The sequence below is a fragment of the Puma concolor genome, chromosome B4, assembly GCF_028749965.1.
Source record: "Puma concolor isolate L17-30 chromosome B4, mPumCon1.1.hap2, whole genome shotgun sequence".
Taxonomy (NCBI): Eukaryota; Metazoa; Chordata; class Mammalia; order Carnivora; family Felidae; genus Puma; species Puma concolor.
In genome coordinates this window covers 22,031,654-22,058,404 of record NC_141673.1, presented here as the reverse complement: position 1 = coordinate 22,058,404, position 26,751 = coordinate 22,031,654, and the positions used below count along the sequence as shown (strand labels likewise).

The 26,751-nt window shown below is 35.7% G+C and overlaps 1 protein-coding gene across 13 annotated transcripts in view; it reads right to left on the bottom strand.

Annotated features, from left to right (window-relative positions):
• ANKS1B (ankyrin repeat and sterile alpha motif domain containing 1B) overlaps nt 1-26,751 on the bottom strand; it is a 1,105,230-nt gene that overhangs the window by 669,785 nt on the left and 408,694 nt on the right. For all 13 annotated transcript variants that reach the window (XM_086712566.1, XM_025926383.2, XM_086712564.1 and 10 more), the window contains exon 10: nt 21,203-21,368. In XM_086712566.1, coding sequence (XP_086568692.1) covers nt 21,203-21,368 — 166 coding nt within the window. The remainder of the gene's footprint in view (nt 1-21,202; nt 21,369-26,751) is intronic.

The following is a 26,751-nucleotide window of genomic DNA, read 5'->3' as shown; positions in this document are numbered from 1 at the left end:
CTTACTAGCAATGTGAACTTGGGTAAGTTACTTAATTTCTCTGTGCCTCAGTTTCCTTATCTGTAAAATAAAAATAATAATAGCATATTTGTGGAAACTAAATGAGACAATACATGTAAAGTGCTTAAAGCAATGTATGGCACATAAAAAGTGCCCAATGATATTAAATATACTAAAATATACATATCCTTTCACTAGGGTATACACACAATTATTATCCAAACCGGGACACTTTTGATAGTGAAAGGGAGTGCTAATAACAATTATGCCAGGTCAAAAGCATAAAAGAGTATATTGAGGGAAAGTGGGATATATGATCCTTACATGTGACCTACATTGAAATGTATCTCATAGAAGTAAAAGCACCTCCATATAAGACAAGTGCACAATGATGTTTACTACTCTTTTAATGGTGGAAAAATAATGCAAAATAAAGTGAATGCTTATCAATAGAGGTGGAATAAATCATGATGCATAATACCATCAAATTTTATGCAACCTTTAAAAGAGTGAATTATAGGGATAACAACTGACTTGAAGGAAGTCCTTTGAAATACTGTTGAATGAGAAAAATAATATTCAGGAAAATATATTATGACTTTCCTTTTTGTAAAACAAAAGGTTTACATTCAGAGGCAAATACTGAAGCTTGAACTTCAGGATCCCAAACTTTCATGGGCCTATTCCAAGATGCTGGGGAGGGTCTCTGGAAATGTTTTTGTAAATTTGGTAAAAGTAAAATATTTTAATTGCAATAAGCTCACATTTCTTCAAATTTCTTCCAACTCCAATTTCCTTGATATCACACTTCTGTTTGTTTTTGGTAGTATTAAAATGGCTGCAGACATTTTTGGAATCTGGCTAAGGAGAAGATTAGTTTCGGATAAATTTAGTTTGGGTTTAGTGGGACATATTTGCAAGGTTTAAGTCACTCCCTTGTATAGTCCAGATGTTAAAATGGCTTCTAGAAATTCTGCTAACATCTTCTGTGCAAACTCATCTGGTATGTGACTATAAGGTTTAGAGCACTACTATGATATGAGTGATATTGTGATAAGAGTGTGGCCTAGAAATACTTGTGTACCAGAAATATTTGGTATGTACAGAAGTTAGTGTATGGAAAGTTCTTCCAAATCTTATAGCTTAGATATGAAAGAGGGTTTTTATCAAATTTGACAATAATCCTAAAAACTAGCATGGCAGTGCCAATAAGCGATTATAAAGCTGAAAGGAGATTTTCTACAGACAAAAAAAAAAAGCCCTAATTTTGATCAATGATGCTAAACGAGGAAAAAATTCAACAAGGAAAGATTGAATTATTTTATTTTCTCTACGTTAGCATTGTCTAAAAGAAGTATAATGTGAGCCACATATGTAACTTTAAATTTGCTAGTAGCCACATTTTTAAAAGTTTTGAAAATAGATAAATTAATTTTAATAATGTATCATTTGGGGCGCCTGGGTGGCTCAGTCGGTTGGGCGTCCGACTTCAGCTCAGGTCACGATCTCGCGGTCCCTGAGTTCGAGCCCCACGTCGGGCTCTGGGCTGATGGCTCAGAGCCTGGAGCCTGCTTCAGATGCTGTGACTCCCTCTCTCTCTGCCCCTCCCCCGTTCATGCTCTGTCTCTCTCTGTCTCTCTCTGTCTCAAAAATAAATAAAACGTTAAAAAAAATAAAAAAATAATAATGTATCATTTATCTCAATTTATCAAAAATATTGCATTTTCAATTATTAATAATTATATTTTACTTTCCTTTTTATGTACTAGCTCTTCATAATCTGAAGTGTAATTTACACTTTCAGCATGTGAATTCAGGTAGTAAACTTTCACTGGAAATACATGATCTGTATTTAGATTTTATAAAATTACAGTTGGAAAAGTAGATTCAACTGTAAACAAACTTGGCCTAAACATACTTAAAAGTTTTCAGATAACTGAAATGAGTAGCCAAAAATTATTTTTCCTTTAGTATTTGCATCCACATTCATATAATTATTTCATCGCTTTTGGAAGAATTGATTTGACTTTGACATAGTTTCAGCTTCAAAATTATATCTGCCCAAGTTAAGTAAGTTCTCTGAGTCAGAATTATTAATATAAAAGTCAAGAGGTATTGCATACATTTAAATTATAAGTTTGGAATCTGCTAAAAATGTTTTAAAATGTTTTATGGGACATTTAATTCTAATTTTAAGCAAATAATTTTCACTGATTCTATTTTCATTGTTGAGAGCAAACTTCTTACCAAATTTACTATGCATTTGCTGGATGTACCTCTTACTACTTTCCACTTTATTATCTCAAAAAAAAATTTTTCAGACAACAAACATCTTTTTCAGTTTGCTCTGCCATGGCAAATTATAACTGGCATCATCATGAAATTTGTGACATATCATATTCCAGTCTCTCCTTTTTCCATTTAAAAGAATGCTTCAGTCATAAAATGTGTGCAAAGTGGAAAAGGAGATGAGGTGAGGGAACTGGGGAAACCCTAGTCATTATAGGAAAATCCCAGTCCTTCCTTAGTGTGTTGGAACTTATGCATGGGGGCCCTCCAAAACTGTATAACTACATCGGGAGGATCTGCATGTTTCTACACCTAATTACCAACAGCAGAAAGGACAGTCTTTGCTTGCAGACAACTACAATCCTTATACAATGAAGGAAAAAATAAAATTGCAAACTAATAGGTATGGCATGATTCTATTTTGGTTTTATTTTATTTTCCTTAAAAAGAAATAAAGCCCATGTGTATACACATATACATGTTTGTCTATGCTTGTATGTGTAAGGAGACAGCTAAAGGATATATACTGAGCTGTTAGCATTGTCTAAATGAAGGTGGGTTAAGAAGTTAGCACAACTGGGTCAGGAAAAATGGTGAAAATGATCAGTATTGCCCTTATAAAATTATGCATTGTATTATAGGTTTTAATTCAGTACTACACACATATATTTATCATTTGTAAGCCATCCAATACAGGAAAAACCTTTTTCAAATATACTATGATTTATTATTATTGTTGTTAGTTCATAATTTCATTATATTATAATCTGAGATTGGGACCTGATTCTCTGATATGTTAAGACTGCCCTTGTGACCTAGTTAAGTAGTCAGTTTTTATAAGTGCTTTATGTATGTGTGAAAGAATACATGTATTCTCTACTGATGGGTACAGAGTTCTAAATATGTCTATTAAATCATGATTGTTAGTTGTATTATTCAACATAATATATTCTTTTTAAATTTATTTTTGTATTTTTTAGAGAGACAAAGCATGAGTAGGGAGGGAGAGAGACAGAGAGAGAGACAGAGAGAGAGAGGGAGAGAGAGAGAATCTTACCCTGGGGCCCAACACAAGGCTTGATTACACAACCCTTAGATCATGACCTGAGCTGAAATCAAGACAGATGCTCAACCAACTGAGCCACCCAGGTGCCACTAACAAAGTATATTCCTTTTTTTAAAAATTTTCTTTACTGTTTATTTATTTTTGAGAGAGAGAGAGAGAGAGAGAGAGCGAGCGAGCACCAGCGTTGGGGCAGACAGGGAGACACAGAATCCAAAGCAGGCTCCAGGCTCCCAGATGTTAGCAGAGCCTGACTTGAGGCTCGAACTCACGAACCATGAGATGGTGACCTGAGCCGAAGTTAACTTAACCTACTGAGCTACTCAGGCGCCCCTAACAAAGAGTATTCTTATGCTTCTTCATTTATCAAAATTCTCAGTGAAATATGATATATTAAAATCTTTCACAAACTGTGGATTTCAATTTGTCTTCAAACTCTTATCAGTTTTGGCTTTTAATATTTCAAGGCAATGTTGTATGTGAAAACGACTGAAAAATTTTGTGACTTTATACTTCTTACTATATTGTGCTTTATTCTTTTATTGTTATGTAGTATCCCTCTTTATCTCTTTTAATGTTTTAAGTTTCAACTATATTTGGACTGATGATATTGCTTTAATGGCTTTCTTTAGGTTGTTTTCACTTGATCTTTTGTTTCTTAACCCCTTTGTGTCATTTTTACTTATGCTCAACTCCTGGAAAATTAATATAGAAAGATTTTTAAAAACTGAATCTGGGGCGCCTGGGTGGCGCAGTCGGTTAGGCGTCCGACTTCAGCCAGGTCACGATCTCGCGGTCCGTGAGTTCGAGCCCCGCGTCAGGCTCTGGGCTGATGGCTCAGAGCCTGGAGCCTGTTTCCGATTCTGTGTCTCCCTCTCTCTCTGCCCCTCCCCCGTTCATGCTCTGTCTCTCTCTGTCCCAAAAATAAATAAACGTTGAAAAAAAAAATTTAAAACTGAATCCAGTATGATTATCTTTGTCTCTTATTAATTATTTTCTATTTTGTGGTTTTGGTTTGCCATGCTTACTCTTGGCTTCGCCTCTTTTTTTCCATATTTAAGGACATTTTAATTAATAAAAATTTCTTTATTATTTTATTTTATACTACTGGTTTGGAAGATATAAATTATGTTCCTAATTTTTACTGGTTTATCTCAAAATTTTTACTAGAAATTTTGTAACAAAAAATTAAAAATTATTAAGTATCTTTGTCTAATTTCTTAGCCCACTTTACTTACTCTCTGATCATAACCCTCTATCTTCCTTGTTTTTATAGTCTGAAAATTTAATACACCTGACTGTACATTTTTAGAAGGAGGCATGATTTCTGGCTCCCTCTTGAAGTGGGGCTCTTTTAGATTCCATATCCCTGAAGGATGCAGTCTTCCTATGGATCCTGCCCATTTTGAGGCCCAGTCACCAGGTGGGATTGCCATTTAGGTTCCAATTTCTAGTTTGTGTCTCTGATCCAGTTGACAATAGAGATTTTTTCTTTTTTTTTTTTTTTTTAGCACAGCTAGAATTTGTAACTTTCTCATTTTATATTGTACCCTCATCATTGTTTTGGATGCACTGGAAAATAGGGGAAGAGTTGCTTTAAAGTAAACCTGAAAGACCTTGCTGAGTTGATAGGTCATGTTATAATTTTATAATCAGAAAAATGTATAATTGATTTAAAAAATAAATATAATACAAGTCTATATACATCTAATGTTCATTCACATTTATATAATGCTATACACAGGAAAAAAAAACAAGAAAGAAATAAACCAGGATGTTAACATCAGTTACCCTGATAGGTAAGATTCAGTAAAATACTTTACTTTTACTTTTTTTAATTTTCACATATTGAACAAAATCAACAAAATTATTTATTCAGTTTTATAATGAGAGCTTATTATAATAAGTTCTATATAAGTTCATAATGATCAACTTATTTTTAAAAGGCTACTAGAAGAAAAATTAGCATTATATTAGTAGCTATATTAAAAATTATTATACTATACTAAAAAATAATAACACCAATATAACAGGTTTTCCTAAGGGAAACAAAAGATATTTAAAATGATTTCAGAGGTTTAGAAGAATTTCTGTGTTGCTAGTTTCAGAATTAGACATATCACTCCTTTCCACACTTGGTTACAATAATCTAAGTATGCTTCTATTGAAATGATGATCCAGGATCCTCAAACTTGCCTGTGACTTAATGTCTGCTTACTTTTAAAATTTTCTAAGGAAAAGAATGTTAGCTGGTTCACTGCTCTTGACTTGTTTATAGCGCAGTTTTTAGCATTCCATTATTTTCTTTTCGCTTCCTCTGTTCACAGGTGGGAGACCCAGAAGACACTAGATGACTATTCAGTAATTAATTGAAGGGTTCTATAGAAATGTACAGCATAGAAAAACCTATGTGATTAAACGGCACCTACAGTTTTTTCTCTGGGTTCTGTGCATAAATAGCAGAATACGATAACCCACAGAGAACAGATGTGGCCAAGTTTGGCAGTAAAATATATAATTCTGGATGCACTAATGGTCTATTTGAGTCTGATTGACTCAAGAGGTATGTAGAATGCTTTAGACTTTTATTTTGTAATGTAGATAAAATCTCTCCTATTACTTTATGCCTAATGTCTCCTTTTTCCTTGTGTCTCATACACCTATGGCCTTGGAAAAGAGTAAGTCCTCAATAAACAGCTGTGGAATAAATGAATGAATGAATGATTTTATTTAAAATATACAGTTTTAAACAGTAGGATGGAGCACAGGAGGAAGAGCTATGAATCACAGTCCCTTCTCAATGACAGATTTACTTTTGAATTATCATCTCTTCCAACAAACTATTCATCTATTCTGACTTAGTTTCCTCAACTGCAATAGAAGATATGATGATAAGTGTGATGAAATGATAGATGTAGAAATATTTTGTGCATTAATTCTTGGTGGAGTTTAAATAATGAAAGTACTTTTAATTCTCTATTTTTCTGAACTATTCAAACCTAGTCTGTTAATTCCCAAAAATAACCTAAGAATAAGCTATTTTTGTCTTTTCATTTTTAATAAATTGCCTCTGAGAGGCGAATGAACAATCTATTATGAGTTTCTTGAATATGTGTATTCTAATATAAATGTGAAATGTAATACATTGGATGAAATCTAGAATAAAATATAGTAACAATTTTTTTTTACTTTTTAAATGTATAATGTGACTATAGTTGGGTGTTAGTTAATTTTGCTAATGTTACTTAATTAAGACTGTAGGAGTACCTAAAGAAAGAACTAGTAGTTTTAGTATAATATTACATTAATAACATAGCATCTATGGAAAAGAATATAAAATAAATTAGTGAGTGTGCCAATTGATGTATCTGACATGTCTAAACAGTAGGGGGAGAAAAGATTAAATACAAGACTACAAGCATTAATACAAGATTTCTTTAATATTATACTTTCAGTATAATGTTATTTTCAACTTAATGCTGTATGTAGCAACTGATAAACAGAACAAAATTAGTAAGAGTGAGTCCAGGAAATAATAACTTAATCTTTAGAAGGGACTGAAATTACACAACTATAAATTCCCAGGAGCTATAACGATTTGCCTCTGTTAGGAGCACTGAGAATAACACTTGTCAAATGTTTAACCAGTATACAAAACAAGGTAATCTAAATTAAAATATTCTGAAGTATAAGCAAAAAGAGAAGTTAAAACCTATATCCTTAATAGATAAAGTCTTATTGCAGAAGTTCGGTATTTTAGAGACAGTATCTATCCTTAACCTATTCAACTTTCTTCAAAGAGGAAGATCACCTACATATTTAACATTAATTAGATAAACATGAATTGTTTTGACATGATTTATTTTAACTTTCTAAATTACTAAGCTATTTTTAATTATTTTCTAATTATAAAAGCAATATGTGTTTGTTGTAGAAAATTTGGACAATACAAAAAAGTATGAAGAAGAAAACAAAAATAACATGTAATCTTAGCATTCAGAGACAGCGTGATTATAGAGTACCTTTAAGATCCTTTTTTTCCCCAAGCACATACACATTAATATTATTTTCAACTAAATTTGTATCAAATGGTAAATATTCATTCATTCATTTAATAGATATTCATTGAGAGTCAACTAATGCCATTATTAAAATTGAATAATTAGATATTATTTGAAAATATTAATGATTATAGGTAAGTCTACTCTTTGAATTTATCATTATTACTTAATTATTCACTTGTTTTCACTTTTGGGTTGTCTCCAACACATCCACTTATTTTAAATTGATTGGAACACTCTCTAGTACTATTCCACAGATGGGCACGATATATCACAAAACACTGACCAAGTTTCCAACTCTTCCTATTTTGTTTGAAAGGAAAAATTCAAGATTTATCCTGGAAAATTCAAAATAATACCAAAATGGCATGATTAACTAATTAAATAATTAATTCATGAACTGTGAATGTGGTTAAGAATATGGTCTCCAGAGCTGAATATCAGGTATTCAAATTCCAAGCTGCCATTTTCTAGCAGTCTCTAAACTTTTTGTGACTTGTTTCCCTTATCTGTAAAATGGGAATGACAATACTAGCTACGTCATATATAGCTTAAGATTAAATAAACTAAGATGTACAAAGTAAGTAAGTATTCAATACCATTAACTATTATTTTTTCATTAATATTTATATGGCAGTGATTTTGCTAGAAGCTCTGATTACAATGTAAACAGGCAAAATTTTGAACTTTTTAAGACAACAACTGAAACATTAAAATACATAACCTCAACTACATAATTGCATTCAAAGTAAGGACTACAGAAGAAATGAAAATTAGAAGGTGTTGAAAGAAGAAAACAGAGGCATCCATATATTTAGTCTGGGGCATGAGTGTGTGTGGGTAAAGGGATTCTCCCTGAAGAAGTACAGATGTTATCTACTTGGGGGAAAGAGAAGGAAAAGGGAGAGTAGGATCCAACATTGGTTTAGGCATGTGAAGCCCACAGATAGGAAGGAGCTCATCTCTATTAAAGAATAAAAGGAACTAAAAATGGCCAGTGTGGGAAGGTGGAAACTGACGACAGATGAAGCTAAAAATGAAAAAAAAAAAAAAAAAAAAAAAAAAAAAGGAAGAAAGAAAGAAAGAAAAAGGACATCATTCAGGGCCTTATGAACCTTATTAGGGATTTGGGTCATTTTTCTCAGAATGATGACAAGTCACTAAAAGGTTTTAGTGATGCAATCAGATTTATGATTTCTAAAATTACTTTGGCTACAACATAAATAATAAATTCAAGGAAGGAAAATTTTTTTTATTAAAATAATCTCTAAGAGCACTTGGTAATAGTAGAGGAACAGGTAGATTTGAGGTTTAATTAGGGATAGAGAGTAAGTTACAGAATTATCTTCACCCTAACACCTATTGCCACTAAAAATTATAACACCTAGTGATTGAGTGCAACTAGGAGTTAGTGGAAACAGAGATGGCAAGAATGACACCCAGGTTTCTGCAATCAGATGAATGATTAACTCACTAAGATAAGGAATTCTGCATGAAGAGCAAGTTTTTGGGGAAAGATATGAGTGTAGTCCTGTGTATGTTAAGGTTAAGGCAACTTTGAGACATGTAGGTGGAGATATTCAGCAGATGGATGCAACAATGGATGAGCGTGGAATTGAGAGAAGTGGTAACGACTGGGGGGAAAATTTGGGAGTCTTCAGCATGTTGATTGTAACAGAAGTCATACTATGGATGAAACAATTTAGGAAGAGAAAAAGTAAAAAGAATAGGGAGGACTTTGAGCCTTGAAGAACTCTCAACTTTTAAAGCCATACAGAAAAACGTTAGCTGTCAACATAGACAGGGAATAGCATAATAAGATAAAATTGTCTTTGGACAGCAAAGGGAAGAAAAGGTATCAAAATGGAGGTGTCACTAACCTGTGGAATGCTGCTGACAGATTAAGAAAAATGAAGATGGAGAAATGTCCTCTCAATTTTGTGATACTAAGGTCACTGGTACCTTTAGAAAGTACATTTGGAAAAAGCAGTGAGGAATGGAAACCTGACTAAAATAGGCAGAGAAGTGAAAGGAAAGGAAGAAAAAGAAGGTACTGAGCATGTGGAGGGATAGACAGAAGTTGAGGAGTCCAGGTAAGGGAGTCAGGGAACTTTTTAGTTGTTAATTGCTGCTGGCTGCTATTTCACTGATGGCTGCTATTGTTTTTGTTTTTCAGATGAAAAAGGCTTAAGCAGATTTAAATCTTTAATGTGTATGATCCAGTGAAGAAGAACAATTAAAAACAGGAGAGAGCACCTAATGAAAGAGTCACATTCCTGAGAAGGCACAGGAAAAGGGAACTTGTTAAAAGGAAAATCCCTCCACTTTAACAGGAGGTACAAGCAATAGAAGGGTGCAGGAAAGGTTGTATTTATAGACTTGGTGGAGGATGTCAACACAGTTCCCTCTGATGGCTTCGATTTTCTTTATTAATTAGAACATGAGGCCACCTGCTGACAGTGAGAGACAAGGTAGAAAAAGTCAGGCACCTGGATGGCTTGGTGAGTTAAGCATCTGACTCTTGATTTTGGTTCAGGTCATGATCGCACGGTTCCAGAGTTGGAGCTCTGCAGCACAGAGCCAGCTAGCTCTCTCCCTCTTTCTCTACCCCATCATTACTGTGCTTTCTCTCTCTCTCAAAATAAATAAATTAAACTTAAAAAAAAAAACAAAGGTAGGAAAAAGTATCTGAGGTTTGAGGAGAGTACAACAGAGGAAAAGTGGAATGTGATACTGTGTGAAAGCCCTGCTTGAATGTGGTGAGCATGAATTTATGAATTAGTGAATGTTTACCCCCTTTTATACATATTCTGACATTGTTCTATAGGATACAATAAATGACATAATAAAAAACCTAGACCCCCCCATCATTACTGTAATAAGAGTTGATTATATCTTTAGATATCTTATTATTCTACAGTTCATGTTATTCATAATAGTACAGGTAAACTTGATTTGATAGAAAAAGTATAATTTTCTTTTTGTTTAAGATGATGTTTTCCAAATATAGCCAACTTCCACCAATTTGAACAAATTGAGATGACTACATTTTCAAATTGGTAAGCTGTCCATATGGATGAAGGAAGCAATTAATTTACCAGGATTTCTCTGTAGGTACTGCTGCCCTAGTTTTCTCTCTTTGCCCCCTCTATAAACCAATAGTGGCTTACAAATTTACCATTTACTAGTTTAATAAATGGCTAAGACAGCACTGAGCACAGAGCAAATGCCAAACAAATAATTGCTGTTTGATAACAACGGTTCTTATCAGCAAGCCCAGTATTTGTATGTAAAAGAGTGCTTCCAAGGGGCTTAAAAATAGTTTGCTCTCTTAAATGAGTTCAACATACCCACAGAAATCATGTTGACACTACCTACTTGCTTAGCAAAGATAAACATTCGTCCTAGTCCAGTCTGAATTATTTTAATTGCAAAATTTTGGCATTAGAATTAAGGAAGCTCCACTATTTCAAAAAATATTTTGGTATAAATAAGTTACAGGCTCACCCGCACACTACTACCTCTCTCAGGATGTTGGGGGAGGTGTTGGGGGTTGTGGAGGATTATTCACCAGGGGACATCTTCATTTCAGGTTGACCACAGACCAGTAGGCACATTAGCAAATTGAACAGAAGTAAGCAAGACCCAAACTATCCTGGCATGAAACTATTGACTGTGTCCTTTTTATCAGAGATCATCTATTTTCTTCCAACAGGATTGGAAACAGTCTTCACTGGTGGTTATAAATTGCTCATTAATCAAAATGGATTTATTGAGCATCCATAGTGTGCAAAGCCTGCACTAAGTGATTCAAAATAACAGGTTGCCTAGTTACCATAAAATGGAAAAATTCCCCTGTGAAGGTTAAAATTAAATGAAAGGCAGACAAGAAAACATTATCTTTGATGGCATCTGACTATTTCACAGGACTTTTTCTGCCATTACAGCCATTTTCTCTTAAAGATAACAGTCTTTCACTCATTCATTCACTCACTTATTTTCATTCATTTATGTAATTGAGTCCCCACTATGACTATGTAAGATCCTTTGCTTGATGCAATAAGGCAAACAAACATGATTCAATATTGACTGCATAAGCATAAGTCTTAGCAAATTTACCAAGCAAGGACTGTACTTCTGTTGATCTTTATTTAATGAGCCTAGTACTAGAGCCTTCTTTATTTCATATGAAATCTGTAGGCACTGAAGCATTACTGAAATGCTCCTTGCAAATGTATCACTCATTTTCTTGTTGAACTGTAAAATCTTGTTGAATATAGATTTACTAATAAATTGCTTTCATATTTAAATTAAACCAGTGAATATGATATAATTTTTTTTCAGAATGAGATCTATTTTATACTAGCTTAACTAGTTAATAAATAGAAAGACCACAGACAGGGAACTGATATGCATAGTTAACTGTGATTTTCTGTGAAAATGTATATTCTATATCCATGAATGGCATTGCCAGTCACAGCCAAGACCCTTAAGTGCATAGCCTCTGAAATGAGCAGGTAGCCAACGTCTGCCCACAGAGGCCCAGGATCCTCATTTGCCCCTCCCTTCTATGTATTGAATTTGTGTGCTCAGTTCTAGTCCCTGCAATTACTTCTTAGGGCTACTGTAACAAAGTACTGCTACCTGGGTGCCCTAAACAACAGAAATTTATTGTCTCACAGTCTGGAGGCTAGAAGTCTGAAATCAAGTTTGGTTTCATTCTGTGGGCTGTGAAGGAAAGATCTGTTTGAGGCCTCTCTGGCTTGTGGATGGCCATCTTCCCCCTGTGTTTTTTCACATTGTCTTCCCTCTTTGCATATCTGTCTCTGTCTAAATTTCCTCCTCTTATAAGGATACCCATCATGATGGATTAGAGCCCACCTAATGACTTCATTTTAACTTGATTACCTCTATAAATGCCATCTCCAAATTCTTCAAGTAAGGTCACATTCTGAAATACTAGTGATTGAAAGACAAAAAGTGGAGGGGGGCATAATTCAAGCCATAACAGTCTCCAGTTTCTCTAAAGACCTAGTCATCCCTCAATCATTTCTTCCTCTCTCTCAGTCTCTCCAGGATAGCTTCAGAATGCAATTCTTGTGTGTGTAGAAGTCCTCATTTTGTCTGTAAACCTAACCCATGTTATCCAGCACAGTTAACCAAAAACTATAGAATGCATTCCCTCAAATATAATTATTTAGCTTCCTTGGCAACCTATTTCCTAAGTGGTAGAATTTTCAAAGGGAGAAGGGATAACTGCTCCTCTATACCCTCCCTCTTTGTTCCCCCTTCCCCTCTTTGCTGGCATTGCCTTTGTACTGGTCACCATAATGTTTTGCTGAAACTAAACATCAATCTCCTAATTAATCTTCCTGTCTCAAGCTTCATCTCTTTCCAATCTATTCTTCACACTGCTTCCAGAGAGACTGTTCTAGAACAAAACTTATCACATGACGTCCCACTTAAAGTCTGTCAATGGTTCACTTCTGCTGTCAGGTGAAATCCAAATTTCTGCATGTCACCTCTTGTTCTTTTAATGCATTTTTCCTTAGTAGCATTCTATACTTTAACCATGCTAAGTTGGGCATAGTCTCTGAATGAACTGTGTTCTTCCATGCCTCTGGATCTCTGCACACAGTTCTCATTCATCCATATACCATACAACTCCTGTTCATGTATCTGATTCTCTTTCTCTGAGGCTCCAATCAGGCAGCAAACTCCTACAGTAAGCTTCTACAAGATCCCTCCCCTTCTATCCTCCTGGAGCACTTATGCTCACCTCTCTCATTACACTTAATTACTCTTAATTTTAACACACCCTAAGCTCCTAAATATCAGAAGTTTCACTGTTTCCTCAGCAACATTTAGCACAATGCCTAGAACACTGTAAGTACTCAGTAAGTGTTTACTGAGTGGATAAGGAACTGTAGGGTAGCTACCTACCCAGTTCAGTTTAAGGGCCTCTAAAAGACTCATGTGCATCAAGAGATGTCTCCATATTCTGAAAGTCCTACCTTTATTAGTAAAGGACTTGGTAAAATGGGAAACATCAGTGGCATCAAGAGAGGTCAATGACTTCCCTGAGTTCATCAGCTTTAGTTAGTTGGTCCTGAGGGGAAAAGGCAAAGCTAGGTATGGGTCATGAGGAATCAGCAATAGCAGACTGAGACCTAGAAGTAATTGGATCTGAAAGGGCGGGCCTACGCCAGCCGACTCCATCTTGTTCTGTGTCCTTCACCTTGACCACACCTCCTCCCCTTGAGTAACCCCCCCTCACCTGCCTAACAGGACTCGGACCCTTCCCCAGGACCCTTCCCCAGCCAATCGGCTGAGGCCATAGCCATTACCTCACCAACTGCCCCCAGGCCCCAATAAAACCTTTGTCCTTTTGAAACTCGCTCTCTTTCCCTGGTATCTCACCGCTGCGTCGGTGCAGGTAGGGGATTGAGCTCGAGCTAGCTGGAATAAAGGCTCTTTGCTTTTGCATCGGACTCGGCTCCCTAGTGGTCTTTGGGGATCACGAATTCTGGGCATAACAGATCCATACAAAACCTAAGCTACAGGTTAATGGAATCAACAAAAGAAAATGACACAGACTGTGTCCTCATCCAGATAGAAGACAAACAGTGATGTTGATCTTCTCTTCCACCTGCTAGGTTAATTATGGAGGGGAATTTTGTGTGCTTCACTTGATAAAGTTCTATCTAGAATTAGAACAGAAACTGCTCTGACTTGTATTCACCCCTATTCCTATCATTAAAAAGAAAAATTCTTCAATTTAAATTCTGGACTCCCTCACCTCTAGAATTTACAATCGTGGTAAAAAGTACAGACTACCAATCATTATGAATTAACCTGGGTCAACTGAGCGAACTGGATTCTTTTATATTGAAACCAGATGACTGAACACAATCATGGAAATCATATAGTCATGCAAATTAACTCTTACCCCTTGAAAACAGTACTGTTTTCTTTTAAAACAGTAACAGCAACAAACAGCTCAGGCATTATGGGAATCTGTATTTTCCAAAAGAGGCTATAAGAATATCTTCTTATTTTTTTTTTAATTTTTTTAATGTTTATTTATTTTTGAGACAGAGAGAGGCAGAACATGAATGGGGGAGGGTCAGAGAGAGAGGGAGACACAGAATCCAAAGCAGGCTCAAGGCTCTGAGCTGTCAGCAGATTTCACAGATCGTGAGACCATGACCTGAGGCGAAGTTGGAGGCTCAACCAACTGAGACACCCAAGCGCCCCAAGAATATCTTCTTATAACATGACTTTAGTAACACTTTTCCATAAAGGATAGAGGTGATTAAATCCCTTGCACTTAAATATATGTAGGCCCTTAAATACCACAGAAGTGACATTGGCTTCTGAGTTAAGTCAAAAAGCAAAACAGCTTCTGCCTCATTCTCTTAAGATACTTGCTCTTGGAAGGCCATCACTTACTATGAGGAAGTCTACATAGGCCATACCAGACATATGAATAAGAATCAGTATTGAGAATGGATCCTTCAGCCCCACCCATGCCATGAAGCTGCCACAGCTGATATCACTTGAGGCAGAAAAAAAACTGTCTCTGTAGAGTTGTCCCCAAATTGTAGATTTACAAACAAAATAAATGGCTAATTTTTTTGAACTCACTAAGTGTTGAGGTAACTACCTCAACATGTTGGATGTTATGCAGTCATCAATAACCAGAATAGATTCTGACATTTGGAAATGTGTGTTGCCATAACAAAAATCTAAAACATATGGCATGAACTTTGTGACTGGGCAGCAGGCAAAAGCTAGAAGGGTCTCAAAGTGAATGACTGGGGAAGCCATAAGGGCTAAGGAGAGGGTTCCTGGAAGCCCACAGAACTATGAGAAAGCTGTTGGTGAAGGTGTAAAGGAGAGCAAATGTAATCAGAAGCTGAAAGTAAGGCATCATTTGTGTTGTAGTAGTGGCAGGTTTGGCAACATTAACATCTGAAGTAACATGGAAAATAGGAAATTAACCAAATGAACTCTATGATCTAAGGATGTTTCCAGGAAGAATATTGAAAGAGCAACCTGGCTTTGTCTGGCTGCCTATGATAACATGCAAGCAGAGAGAAAACTGAAGAATAACCTACCAAATACAAAGGAGTCAGAAATTTCTGGGTTTCTTATTTGCAGTTGCTCCAAATGGCAAACAATTTTCAAATTAAGGCCAATGACCAATTCTGAGTGGGATGCAAGATTATTTGTTAAGGCCTGAGACAGCTCTCAGGTGGTGTTGTATAGAATCTTTAAGTTGGACAAAAAAACCCTCTAAGTATTTTTAAGGGCATGACTCACAGATTCTCCCTGTTCAATAGTAGGGTTTCTAAGAGTCTCAAGGATATTATCACACAGAGCTCTCATAAGGAGTCCTAGGTAGAGAAGAGCTAATCTGGAACATAAGCTTTTGTCTAATGAAGTGAAATACAATTGGAACACAAAAAGTCCACAAAGTTTTAAGAGAAATTTTATCAGCTTGAACTGGAAGGAACAGAAATATAAAACAGAGCCCCTTTGACTCCTAATCTTTAAAAGACAGAAAAAGCAGGTAAGAAAGATACTCAGCTGTAAACACAGGCTACTTTATATGGAAAATAAAGAATGATTCAGAGGGTGGAACCCAGTGCCACAGAGAACAACTCCTATGTCACAAGACTGAGTCTTAATCAAGGAACTGTGTATGCCTGATTAGATTCAGAATTGACACAGGCTAGTGACCACTGTATGCCTTGTTCTCCCTGTGTTTGGATGGGAGTATCAATTATGGTTTCCCTATGCCTGATTCACTACTATATGTTGGGTATGTAGGAAAGAAGACTGAAAACTGGTCTCAGGTCATCACTGCCAAGAGCAAAGGCAGTAAAGAACCTGCACCATCAGAACTACACCAGGGAGATGCATGCACACCTGAAACTTGATTTGGAGCTTGTAATAATAGGCTAGTGTTTAGAAATCCTGAAGGTATAAACAAGTATAATTTCCATAGGAAAAGGATATATTGGGGCACCTGGGTGGCTCAGTCGGTTAAGCGTCTGACTTCGGCTCAGCTCATGATCTCATGCTCTGTGAGTTCAAGCCCCGCATCAGGCTCTGTGCTGACAGCTCAGAGTCTGGAGCCTGCCTCGGATTCTGTCTCTGTCTCTGTCTCTGTCTCTCTCTCTCTGCCCCTCCCCCACTTGCACTCTCTCTCTCTCTCTCTCTCTCTCAAAAATAAATAAACATTTAAAAACAATTATTTTAAAAGACATTTTGGAAAAGGATATAAATTATTGTGCCCAAAGGGCAGATGATGGCAGATTTTATTTTCCAAAATTGACAGCAAAAGTATCTCCCATTTTTATCACAAAGCACCATTGACACTCCTTCCATTAAGAAGTGGGGTTCATATTCTCTCCCCTTGAATCTGAGTAGACATGGAATTATATAGTATAAGTGATTATCTGTGACTTCTAAGGCTAGATAGTAAAAATAACACCTGTTTTTTTTTCAGATGGTTGTTCTCATAATCTAGCCAGTATGTCATGAGGAAACCAAGCAATCCATGAAGAGGAAAAATGGTCCCCAGCCCATAAACCTAGCCAAACTCTAAGCTATCACCAACTTGCCAGCCATTTGTGGGCCATCTTGAAAATAGGTCCCTTATCCCCCACTTGAGCAGCCCCAACTCATACCAAGTGGCACAGATAAGCTGTCCCTGTCAAATGAACTCACCAAACTTGCAGGTTTGTGAACAAATTCAATGACTGATGTTCCTCTAAGTAAGTTTGGGATGGCTTTTTAAACTTTGTTTAACGTTTATTCATTTTTGAGAAACAGAGACAGAGCATGAGTGGGGTAGGGGCAGAGAGAGAAGGAGACACAGAATTCAAAGCAGGCTCCAGGCTCTGAGCTGTGAGCACAGAACGCAATGCGGGACTCGAACTCATGGACTGTGGCATCATGACCTGAGCTGAAGTCAGGCGCTTAACCAACTGAGTGGGGTGACTTTTTAAATAGCAATAGATAACTGACACAGACATCATCTCCTTCATGAAGTCTTCCCCAAGCTCCCAGGTGAAGTTAAGTTCCTTTTGTCTGTTCCCCAAATACTTTGTATAACATTGACTTAAATTTATTACACTCTATTGAAATTAACTATTCACTTGTCTGCTTCCATGAGAGTGAAAGAACAGGCCTGTGTCTTCTGGAAAAATTAGCTCTTCAAATATGTTACTTTTGCCTCATTTTCCCTCTCCTCTCCTTCTGAAGCTTTAAATAAACAAATTAGAATTTTCTAGTGTATCCTCCAAGTCTCTTACCTTCACATTAAATTTTTCATCTCTGTCTCTCTGTGCAACATTCTATGAAACTTCTTCTGCCCTAATTTCCAGCTCACTAAATCGCCCTTCAACTGAATCTAATCTGATGTTCCACTTATCCAATGAGTTTGAAATCTGAGGTAGTGTGTGTGTGTGTGTGTGTGTGTGTGTGTGTGTGTGTGTGTGTTTATAGTAGCATGGTCATTTTTCAGCCTGCACCTGATAATTCCAATATTTGAAGTCTTTTCACATGTGGATCTCTTATTTCTTGTTTTTGTGATTCTGGTTTCAAGGTTTCTTTCCTTAGACTAATTATTGTACACTGCTAATATTAATCAGAAAAGTATTTGGGGCCTATAAAAAGAGAATATTCCTCTTTAGAGGCAGAGAGAGAATCCCAGGAGGGGTAGTGGGAGAGAGAAAGGGGGAGAGAGAGAGGGAGAGGGAGAGGGAGAGGGAGAGGGAGAGGGAGAGGGAGAGGCAGAGGAGCAGGGCTCACCCAATGTGGGGTAGGAGCTCAATGAGGGTATTACTTTAAATTAAATTCATGGGTTGACAGTTTTTGGACCATTTAGGTGATAGAAATTTGTGGTACATATTTGTGTGAGGACCAGTTTGTTGGTAATAACACCTCAGGAATTTCCCTCTTTGTTCTTCTCAACAAATCATCTTTCTTTGGGGTGGGGATTATGGGACAAGTTTATTTCTGATTACTGTGAGGTATAGCCCCTGGAATCCCAGCTCTATGGAGGAAGATTTTCCTATTAGGGTCTCCACGCTGGACAGGCACAGAGATTTTTTTCTCTACATAAACCTTGAGGTTTATGAGGCATTAAGCACCAGAAATCAACAGCAGGTTCAGAAAATTTCCTCAGTACAAAATAGCTTTAGTAATCCACTGGTTTCCCACTTTCACGAATGTTTTGGTCTGATTATATCTTACTAACCTACTAACCCCAAAAAGTTTCCTAATTTATACGTTATTCAATTTTTATAATTTTCCTGTTACCTTTTTTGTGCTTTTAAGTTTTTCTTTTCTGTATTTTTAGCTAGCATATTTAATTGTTTTTAGCAGGAGAAGCCTAATCAGCCTTGTTACCTGGGTCAATGTCTTTTTCATCCCTGTATCCTCAGCATATAGAACACTGCTTGGCACATGAAGGAACTCAATTAGTTTTTGATTGTTTAATGAATAAATCCCTGTCTTTGACTCTTTCATTCCTGCCTCCACCACCCACAACACATCCATATTTTCTGTGCCCTAATTAAAGCTCTTTTACATTTTATACATGTATGCCTTCTATTTTTCTATATTTACTGAGCTTTGCCCTGACCTCCCAGTATTTCCTGGTTACCTCTCCTATGGAAGAGTTTTCATTCTTTTTTTTTTTAATTTTTTTTTAACATTTATTTATTTTTGAGAAAGAGAGACAGAGCAGGATCAGGGGAGGGGTAGAGAGAGAGGGAGTCACAGAATCTGAAGCAGGCTCCAGGCTTTGAGCTGTCAGCACAGAGCCCAAAGTGGGGCTTGAACTCACGAACCACGAGATCATGACCTGAGCCAAAGTTGGTCGCTTAACCAACCGAGTTACCCAGGAGCCCCTGGAACAGTTTTCATTCTTGTCAACTGCCATAGTTTGGGATCAGCACTGACTTCACTTTTTGTGACTACTTCTGATAACTCACTCTTCCACTTTTATCAAATATCTGCTGCTTTTCTGAAGATCATGCTATCCTATTATAACATTCTTTTTCTGATTTTGTTGCTACCATGTGTGAACTTCCAGTCATACCTCCACATTTCTTGAGAATTTCAGCATGTGGTTCACGATTTCAACTATACTTCATCCCCCAATATAAAGTATAACATAGTATTTAAAAGCACAGGTTGGACAACCAAATGCAAGTCCAAGACTTATCCCTTATTAATAAAGAACTCTGGGAAGTTACCTAATATTTCAGTGTTACAGTTTCTTCATTTGTAAAATGGTAATAATGATATTATTACCTGATAGCATTGTAACAATTACATGCAATAAGGCATATAAAGTACTTAGAACAGTATCTGGCACTTAGTAAATGCTGAATAAATTTGAACTATTTTCATTATTATGCTCTTACCTCATCCTAAAAATCCTCCTTCTGCATGCTTATGACTCATACAACACCCTTTGTCTCAATGCTTTCTCATTTGTCCACTTCTATAAAATTTCTCAGTTATTATCTAAAATGGCATTTCTGAATTTTACTTTAATCCTTCTCAAGACCTACCTCTTCTTTTCAGCCAATGACTTTTTATCTGAATCCAGAAATGTAATCCATTTGGAAATACACAGTTCAGAATTTCTCTATATTCATAACAATGCTCTATCTTCTCTCTGGGGGAAGTAATGTCTGGGTCTTCTCTACCCATTGTGTTCTTTCTTCTTAGTTTTTATCTTTAATCTCTCCACCAGCAAATTGCTTTAACCTCTGAACTTGACCAAGGCTTACTTATTCTAAAATAAAACTAGATATTTCTCCCTTGCACCTCTTTTTTTCTCATGTTACTATCCTATCTCTTCTTCTAATCTTCTTGAAAGGGTAATCTGTACTCTCCCATTTTCCAGTGTCTCACTGTTAACTTCCAGAAATCTGAAAATTTTATTTCATCACTTATAAAACTTACTTTTCAAAATTAAGCAGCAATTGGATTGTCAAACCAAAAATCCCTCTATTAAGTTTCTCTTACAACTTCTTTGCAGCATTGAATATATTGACCACCCACTTGAAACATTCCTCCATCATTAGAGTTCATGTTACTATCTTGCATTCTTTCTTAGAGGCGGTGGTGAAGTAACAGAGGTATAATGATAGTCAAATACTCATGTTCAAGAAAGGCCCCCTTATGTATTGATCTTAAATAAGACACTTAGCTCCAATTTCCTTATCAGTAAAATGGGCATAATATTTACTTAACTTGTACACTAATCGATAATGAAAATAAATAAAATAATGGATCTGAAAATAGCATGAAAGATATAAAATATATAAAGTACCTGAGTATATTTTAATAAACAGAAAACAGAATGCAGAAAAGTATATTAAAAGACTTGCTACCAAATCTGCTATGAAGTTCTAAAGGACCTCAAGGTTTTTTTTTTCTTAAAGAACCCCAAGTTTTGCATCTGACCTAAAAGGTTTTTCACTTTTGCAAGGTTTCAAAGTGCCTTCACCAAGGCAGTACCACTCTTGTCAGGAAGTTAAGAGACACTGTATCGAAAACTCTGACTTCTGGGACTCATTCAAAATGCAAAAAATGATTAGTGTGACTATACTGGGGCACTTTCATGTTTAAAATATTGTGGAAAATCAAAATATTAATGATGCCTCTTCACACACACAAGCATGCAAACTGAATTGGTCCAATGTAAGAAATATTACCCGTTCTACAAAAAAATTAATATTAGAAAAGGAAATATTACCAGTTCTTGGAGAAGGGGCCCTTGCAATTTCTAAGGAGCAAGGTTTCTTTGTAACTGCTATGTCCGTGAGATCACATAGAAAGTTCTCATTTTCTGAAGGAAATGTATCGAGAGAAGCAGATGGTACAATTTCCATAGTGTAATTCCTCTTCTTTGGATAGGACTCCTGAAAGGAAGGAGAAAAAATAAAAATAGCTTTGTGATAAAGACACAGCTTGTTTGATTTATAAAAACTAGAAAAGATAATCAGATTCATCAGTTCTTCCAAAACTGATTAAGAGATGCTGATTCATCTGTTTGAATAAGTTATATCATCATGTAACCCCAATATTATCAGTGATCTTTTTCAAAGGTTCCTGACAGTTCGGTTCCCCTGAATTTATCACTGACATACTAAAGTTCATGATCCTTTGTCATGATCTCTTTTTGTAGTATATGGCTATTTTCTAGTTGTGGCATAATCTGTCGTTTAATCAACAGTTATTCCCAAGACTCTACTCCCTTGCCAGCTTCCTAGGGATAGCCAGCCATGTGACTCAATTTTGGCCAGTTAGAAAAAAGGGAGACTTCTGGAAAAATATTTTTCCCCAGAGAAAGAAACATGCAATGGGGCTCTTTCAGAGCCTTAGCCACCCTCAGTTTCCTCTCTCTGGATGCAATTTTGATGTCTGCACACAGGACAGGCATGTTGTGACCATAAGGTAATAACCTTAAGATCAAAAAGGTAATAGGCTAAGAATGGCAAGAGAAGGATGAAACATGCCTAGGACCTTGATGATATCACGGAGCTACTGAAAGAGCCCCAGGACTGAAAGAGCCCCAGGACTGGTTAGTTACTACAGACTTCTTAAATAAAAAAGTCCTTGTTGTTTGAGCCATTGCTAATAGGGATTTTATTTTATTTTATTTTATTTTTTTTGTCATTTCAGGTTAGGATAAAATGAAGGTCCAATTCTATACTACTGATTCTTTTAAGCATTCTAAAAATAGGAATTAATTTCATTTCACAAGATCTTAATTTCATATACAAGGCATTCATTGGTCAACAGCTATTATTTGGCATCTATCATATCTACTTAGGACTATACTAAGTGCTAGAGATTTTTAAAACCTAATAAGGTACAATCCTTGCCCTCAGAAAGTTCACAGTATACTAGAGAAGAAAAACAGATACTTGCATAATGAATTTCACTATTAATTATGTTTTGTTTTTGATGTTTGTTATTTTTACAAAGCATAGTTCACTATCAAAAGAAAAAGACAAGAAAAAAAATAAACTCATTTTCAAAAAAATCTCCCAAGATATGACCCAAGGTCAGTAAAGATTTAGTATAAGCTCCTATTTTTTCTATAATGGTATTTACAGTACTGTAGAATAAGTATTCAAGGTCAGTGTAATTGCTTTCAGACCATACCAGACCCTCACACATCAAAGAATCAATTATGTTCACTCTACTCTATTGAAAGCAGGAAATTGTGAGTAATTTATTTTTAACAACAAAGGGTGACAAAGTAGAAAGTATCCAGGGGAAAGCAATCAAGATGGTATATGATTTGAAAATCATGTCACAGATGAAATGATGAAAGGAACTGCCATGTTCTATCCTGGAGAAGCCTTACAGCAGCATCATAGTTTTCTCAACACATTTGAAAGGCTATCCCTAAAGAGCTCTCCCACAAAGCAGGGGATGGGGAGAAGTTGCTATGGTAGATTATTCCAGAGTTCTTAAAGGCAGAACAAAGACCAACATTTATAAGTCAAAAAGGGCAAATCCGAGTCAAAACAAACAAACAAAAAAGCTCTATGAATTAATAATATTGCTTATCTTTTATTTTTTATTATTATTTTTAATATGAAATTTATTGTCAAGTTGGTTTCCATATAACACCCAGTGCACCAAAAGGGCCCTCCTCAATACCTATCACCCACCCTCCCCTCCCTCCCACCCCCCATCAACCCTCAGTTTGTTCTCAGTTTTTTGAGTCTCTTATGCTTTGGCTCTCTCCCTCTCTAACCTCTTTTTTTTTCTTTTAAACAAAAATGCACTAATGTAACAATAGCTGAAAATACACTAGAAAGCAACAAAAGAAACTCCTAATTACTGGAAATCTTTAAGTAGAACTATATATTGATAAAATTATCTATAAAACACATTGTAAAGTGAATATATCAGATGACTATAAACTCCATGAAGGCTGGAATTTGTTTTGTTCACCACTCTATCCCCAGATTCTAATACAAGTCCTGCCATATAGGGGCAATAAATATTTACTGATCAAATGAACACTCTCTAATGTCCTTTTTAAAAAATTCTAACTATCAATTAGGGAAATGATTATGCCTTGTTCAGATATAAATTACTTTGCTCTTCAGTTTGGTTATTATTATCCTTTACTGGTATTGCTTACTGTTTTACATGTCAAAAGTAAAAACTGAGTTAATGATAATAAGATTACAAAGAGTCATGAAAAAAGTCCCTAGCTTAAACCCTAGTTCATCTTAAAATCAAATTAATCAGAACAACCCATTCTTCATGGATTTAGTTAGATTGGAATTTTACTCTGTTTATAAAGAATTATGAATATTTAATGGCCTTGAAAAATGCTCTGTAATTTAACCACACAGAATGCGTTACTTTGCTTTCTCCTTAAAAATGAAGTATATTATTTATTAGAGAAATATTAGAAAATATAAAGAAAGAAAAAAAAAATCACATGAAAACACAGCATGCTCAGGAAACTAATAGTAACATTTTGCTGTATATCCTCCCAGACTGCTTCCCTCTGTAAATGTGTGTGTGGACATGTGAGTGTGTGCAAAGGAAAGAAAAAAATATTTTAAACAACAATGAAATACACCCTCTTCTGCTTACTAAGAAAGTGCCATCATTTCTCATTAAAGAAGGCACACTCAACAAAATATCTGACTAGTATCCCTCAACAGAGGGGTAGATATGTGATATAATAAAATAATGAGATGAATCTATGTGTGTCCACTACTCAGTTTAGAACATTACCATGAAACCCAGGCTTCCCACCTGTGCTCCCCTTTCCAATTTCTCCTCCTCCCTCCCCAACCATGGCTAATATTTGTTCTGAACTTTGTGTTCCTTGAGTTGTTGTTGAAATTTAACTATATATGTAAGCAGCATTGATAAAGAATAAATTGTTTTGTACTACATGTTTTTGACTTTCATAAGAATAGTATAAAATATTCTTGCTCTTCTATGACTTTTTCAATCAATATAAAGTTTCTGAGTTTCATTTGTTTTCAAAGTGGTAACAGAATTCACTGTATAGGTATACAATAATACTTTACAGATTCTCCTGACAGTGGACTTTTAAACATTTCCTAGGTGTTTTATTATTAAGCACAATTTGCTATTAACATTCTGAATGAGTCTTTTTGTATAACTAACCAAGGTATGTAGGCATTGGGCAGAGAGTCAAGAACAGACACACGGTGAGAAAAATTAATGAAATCAAGAGTTCTACACATACAGGAGTTTACAGCAAGAGGTGATCAGGAGAACCAAGACAGGATATCCTGTAGGTTCTACAGAAATCTTGAGGAGGACACTGCATTTTCCCACCCAAAGTGGGATGAAGGTTGAAGGGATTTTTCACAAGACCTTAATTTCATATACAAGGCATTATTGGTCAACAGATATTAACTGGGAATCTATCATATATACTTAGGACTATGCTAAGTGCTAGAGATTGATATCAAGATATCCTTATATCAAGATATTATCTATAAATATGTATATGTATTATATGTAATGCTTTGTATTCTGATATGTATTTACTTCTAATAATGCATTCTGAACAAGTTTCAATGACAAATATGTGTCTACATGATAAATTTAAGGTTAAGTCTCAGTATACACATGGTCATGATTTATTTTAGTGAATCTTATCATATTGAAATTTCGATGTTTTGATTTTAAGGGAACATTCTTATGCATATACCTTTGTTTAAATATTCAACTATTTCTTTTGAAATAGAATTCCTGTAACAATAGGTATATACCATATGCTTACATTTAATTGAATCTGTTTCTGGACTTTCTAATTGGTTCCATATGTCAATCTATTCTAGTACCAAAATCACACTGTTTTGATTGCTGAAACCTTAAAATTAATCTTACTATCTGGTAGGATAAGTCTCTCCTCATGTTCATCTCTGTCAAAACATTCACGATTATCCTCATGTTTATTTTTAAAAAACAATCTTTAAACATTTTGTCAACTTCTCCTCAAATCATTCCCTCTCCTTTGTTTCCTGTCAGTAAATTGTACTGCCATACACCAGCCACTCTAACAATTTGGGGGCTGTTCTTCCATCCTCATTCTTCCTCAATGCTATACCCAGTCAATCCCCAAGTCCCTTACTTCATCATTGAATTATACCTCAAACACTTTCATTTCTCTCCATTCTTGCTACCACCCTAAGTCCAGGTCACCACTGTATCTCACTTGAACTACTATAACAACTTCTTAACTAGTCTCCTTGCCTTCTCTGTTCCTCTTCCAATTAATTCACTTTCAAACACTAGCATAAGGTTATGCTAGTAAATTATGTCAAAATCAACTCATTTACTTTCATCATAACTTTTAGAACATAAAATGCTCTAGTCATAATACATGTTGATTCTTTTTAAATACTTAACATGGCTTTTCATGATATCTCAGAGTTTCTATACTAAATGATTTCATTAGATGCATTAATGATCCAGATAGCATGCTAAATGAAATAACTAGATCTGGGAGAATAAACCAGAGGTTAAACATAATCCCATTAATATATAAGATAAGTGAGGTTAATTTCTAAAGACGTGCTTGTCTATCACCTAGCAAAGTACCATATTCATGTTAGGACTCTGTCAATACATACTAAAAATGAATATATAAAATAATTAATATTTTCGTTAGTATTTTAAGGCCAACATCCTCCACTGGAATTAAAAAACCATAGAGGCGGGGCGCCTGGGTGGCGCAGTCGGTTAAGCGTCCGACTTCAGCCAGGTCACGATCTCGCGGTCCGTGAGTTCGAGCCCCGCGTCAGGCTCTGGGCTGATGGCTTGGAGCCTGGAGCCTGTTTCCGATTCTGTGTCTCCCTCTCTCTCTGCCCCTCCCCCGTTCATGCTCTGTCTCTCTCTGTCCCAAAAATAAATAAAAAACGTTGAAAAAAAAATTAAAAAAAAAAAAAAAAAACCATAGAGGCAAGGACTATGACCAGGATTTTCATATAGTATGTACTTAATAAATATATGTTGAATTAATGAAATCTGAAACAATGTCATTCAGAAACTATCATAGATGCAAATCACTGTAAGAATAGCAATTTACACTTGTTTTATAGTCTGCAAAGTGAATAGTACTTCATTTGCCCAGATGATTCTTATTAGCCCTCACAACCAGCCTACCAATGTTATTAGTATCTCCACCCAAAAAATAAGGCTTGGAATTCCTCAGTGACTTCTTCAATATTCAGCATCTGGTTAATGGAAGTTTGAGGGCTCCAACTGAAGTCTTGTGACAGCTAT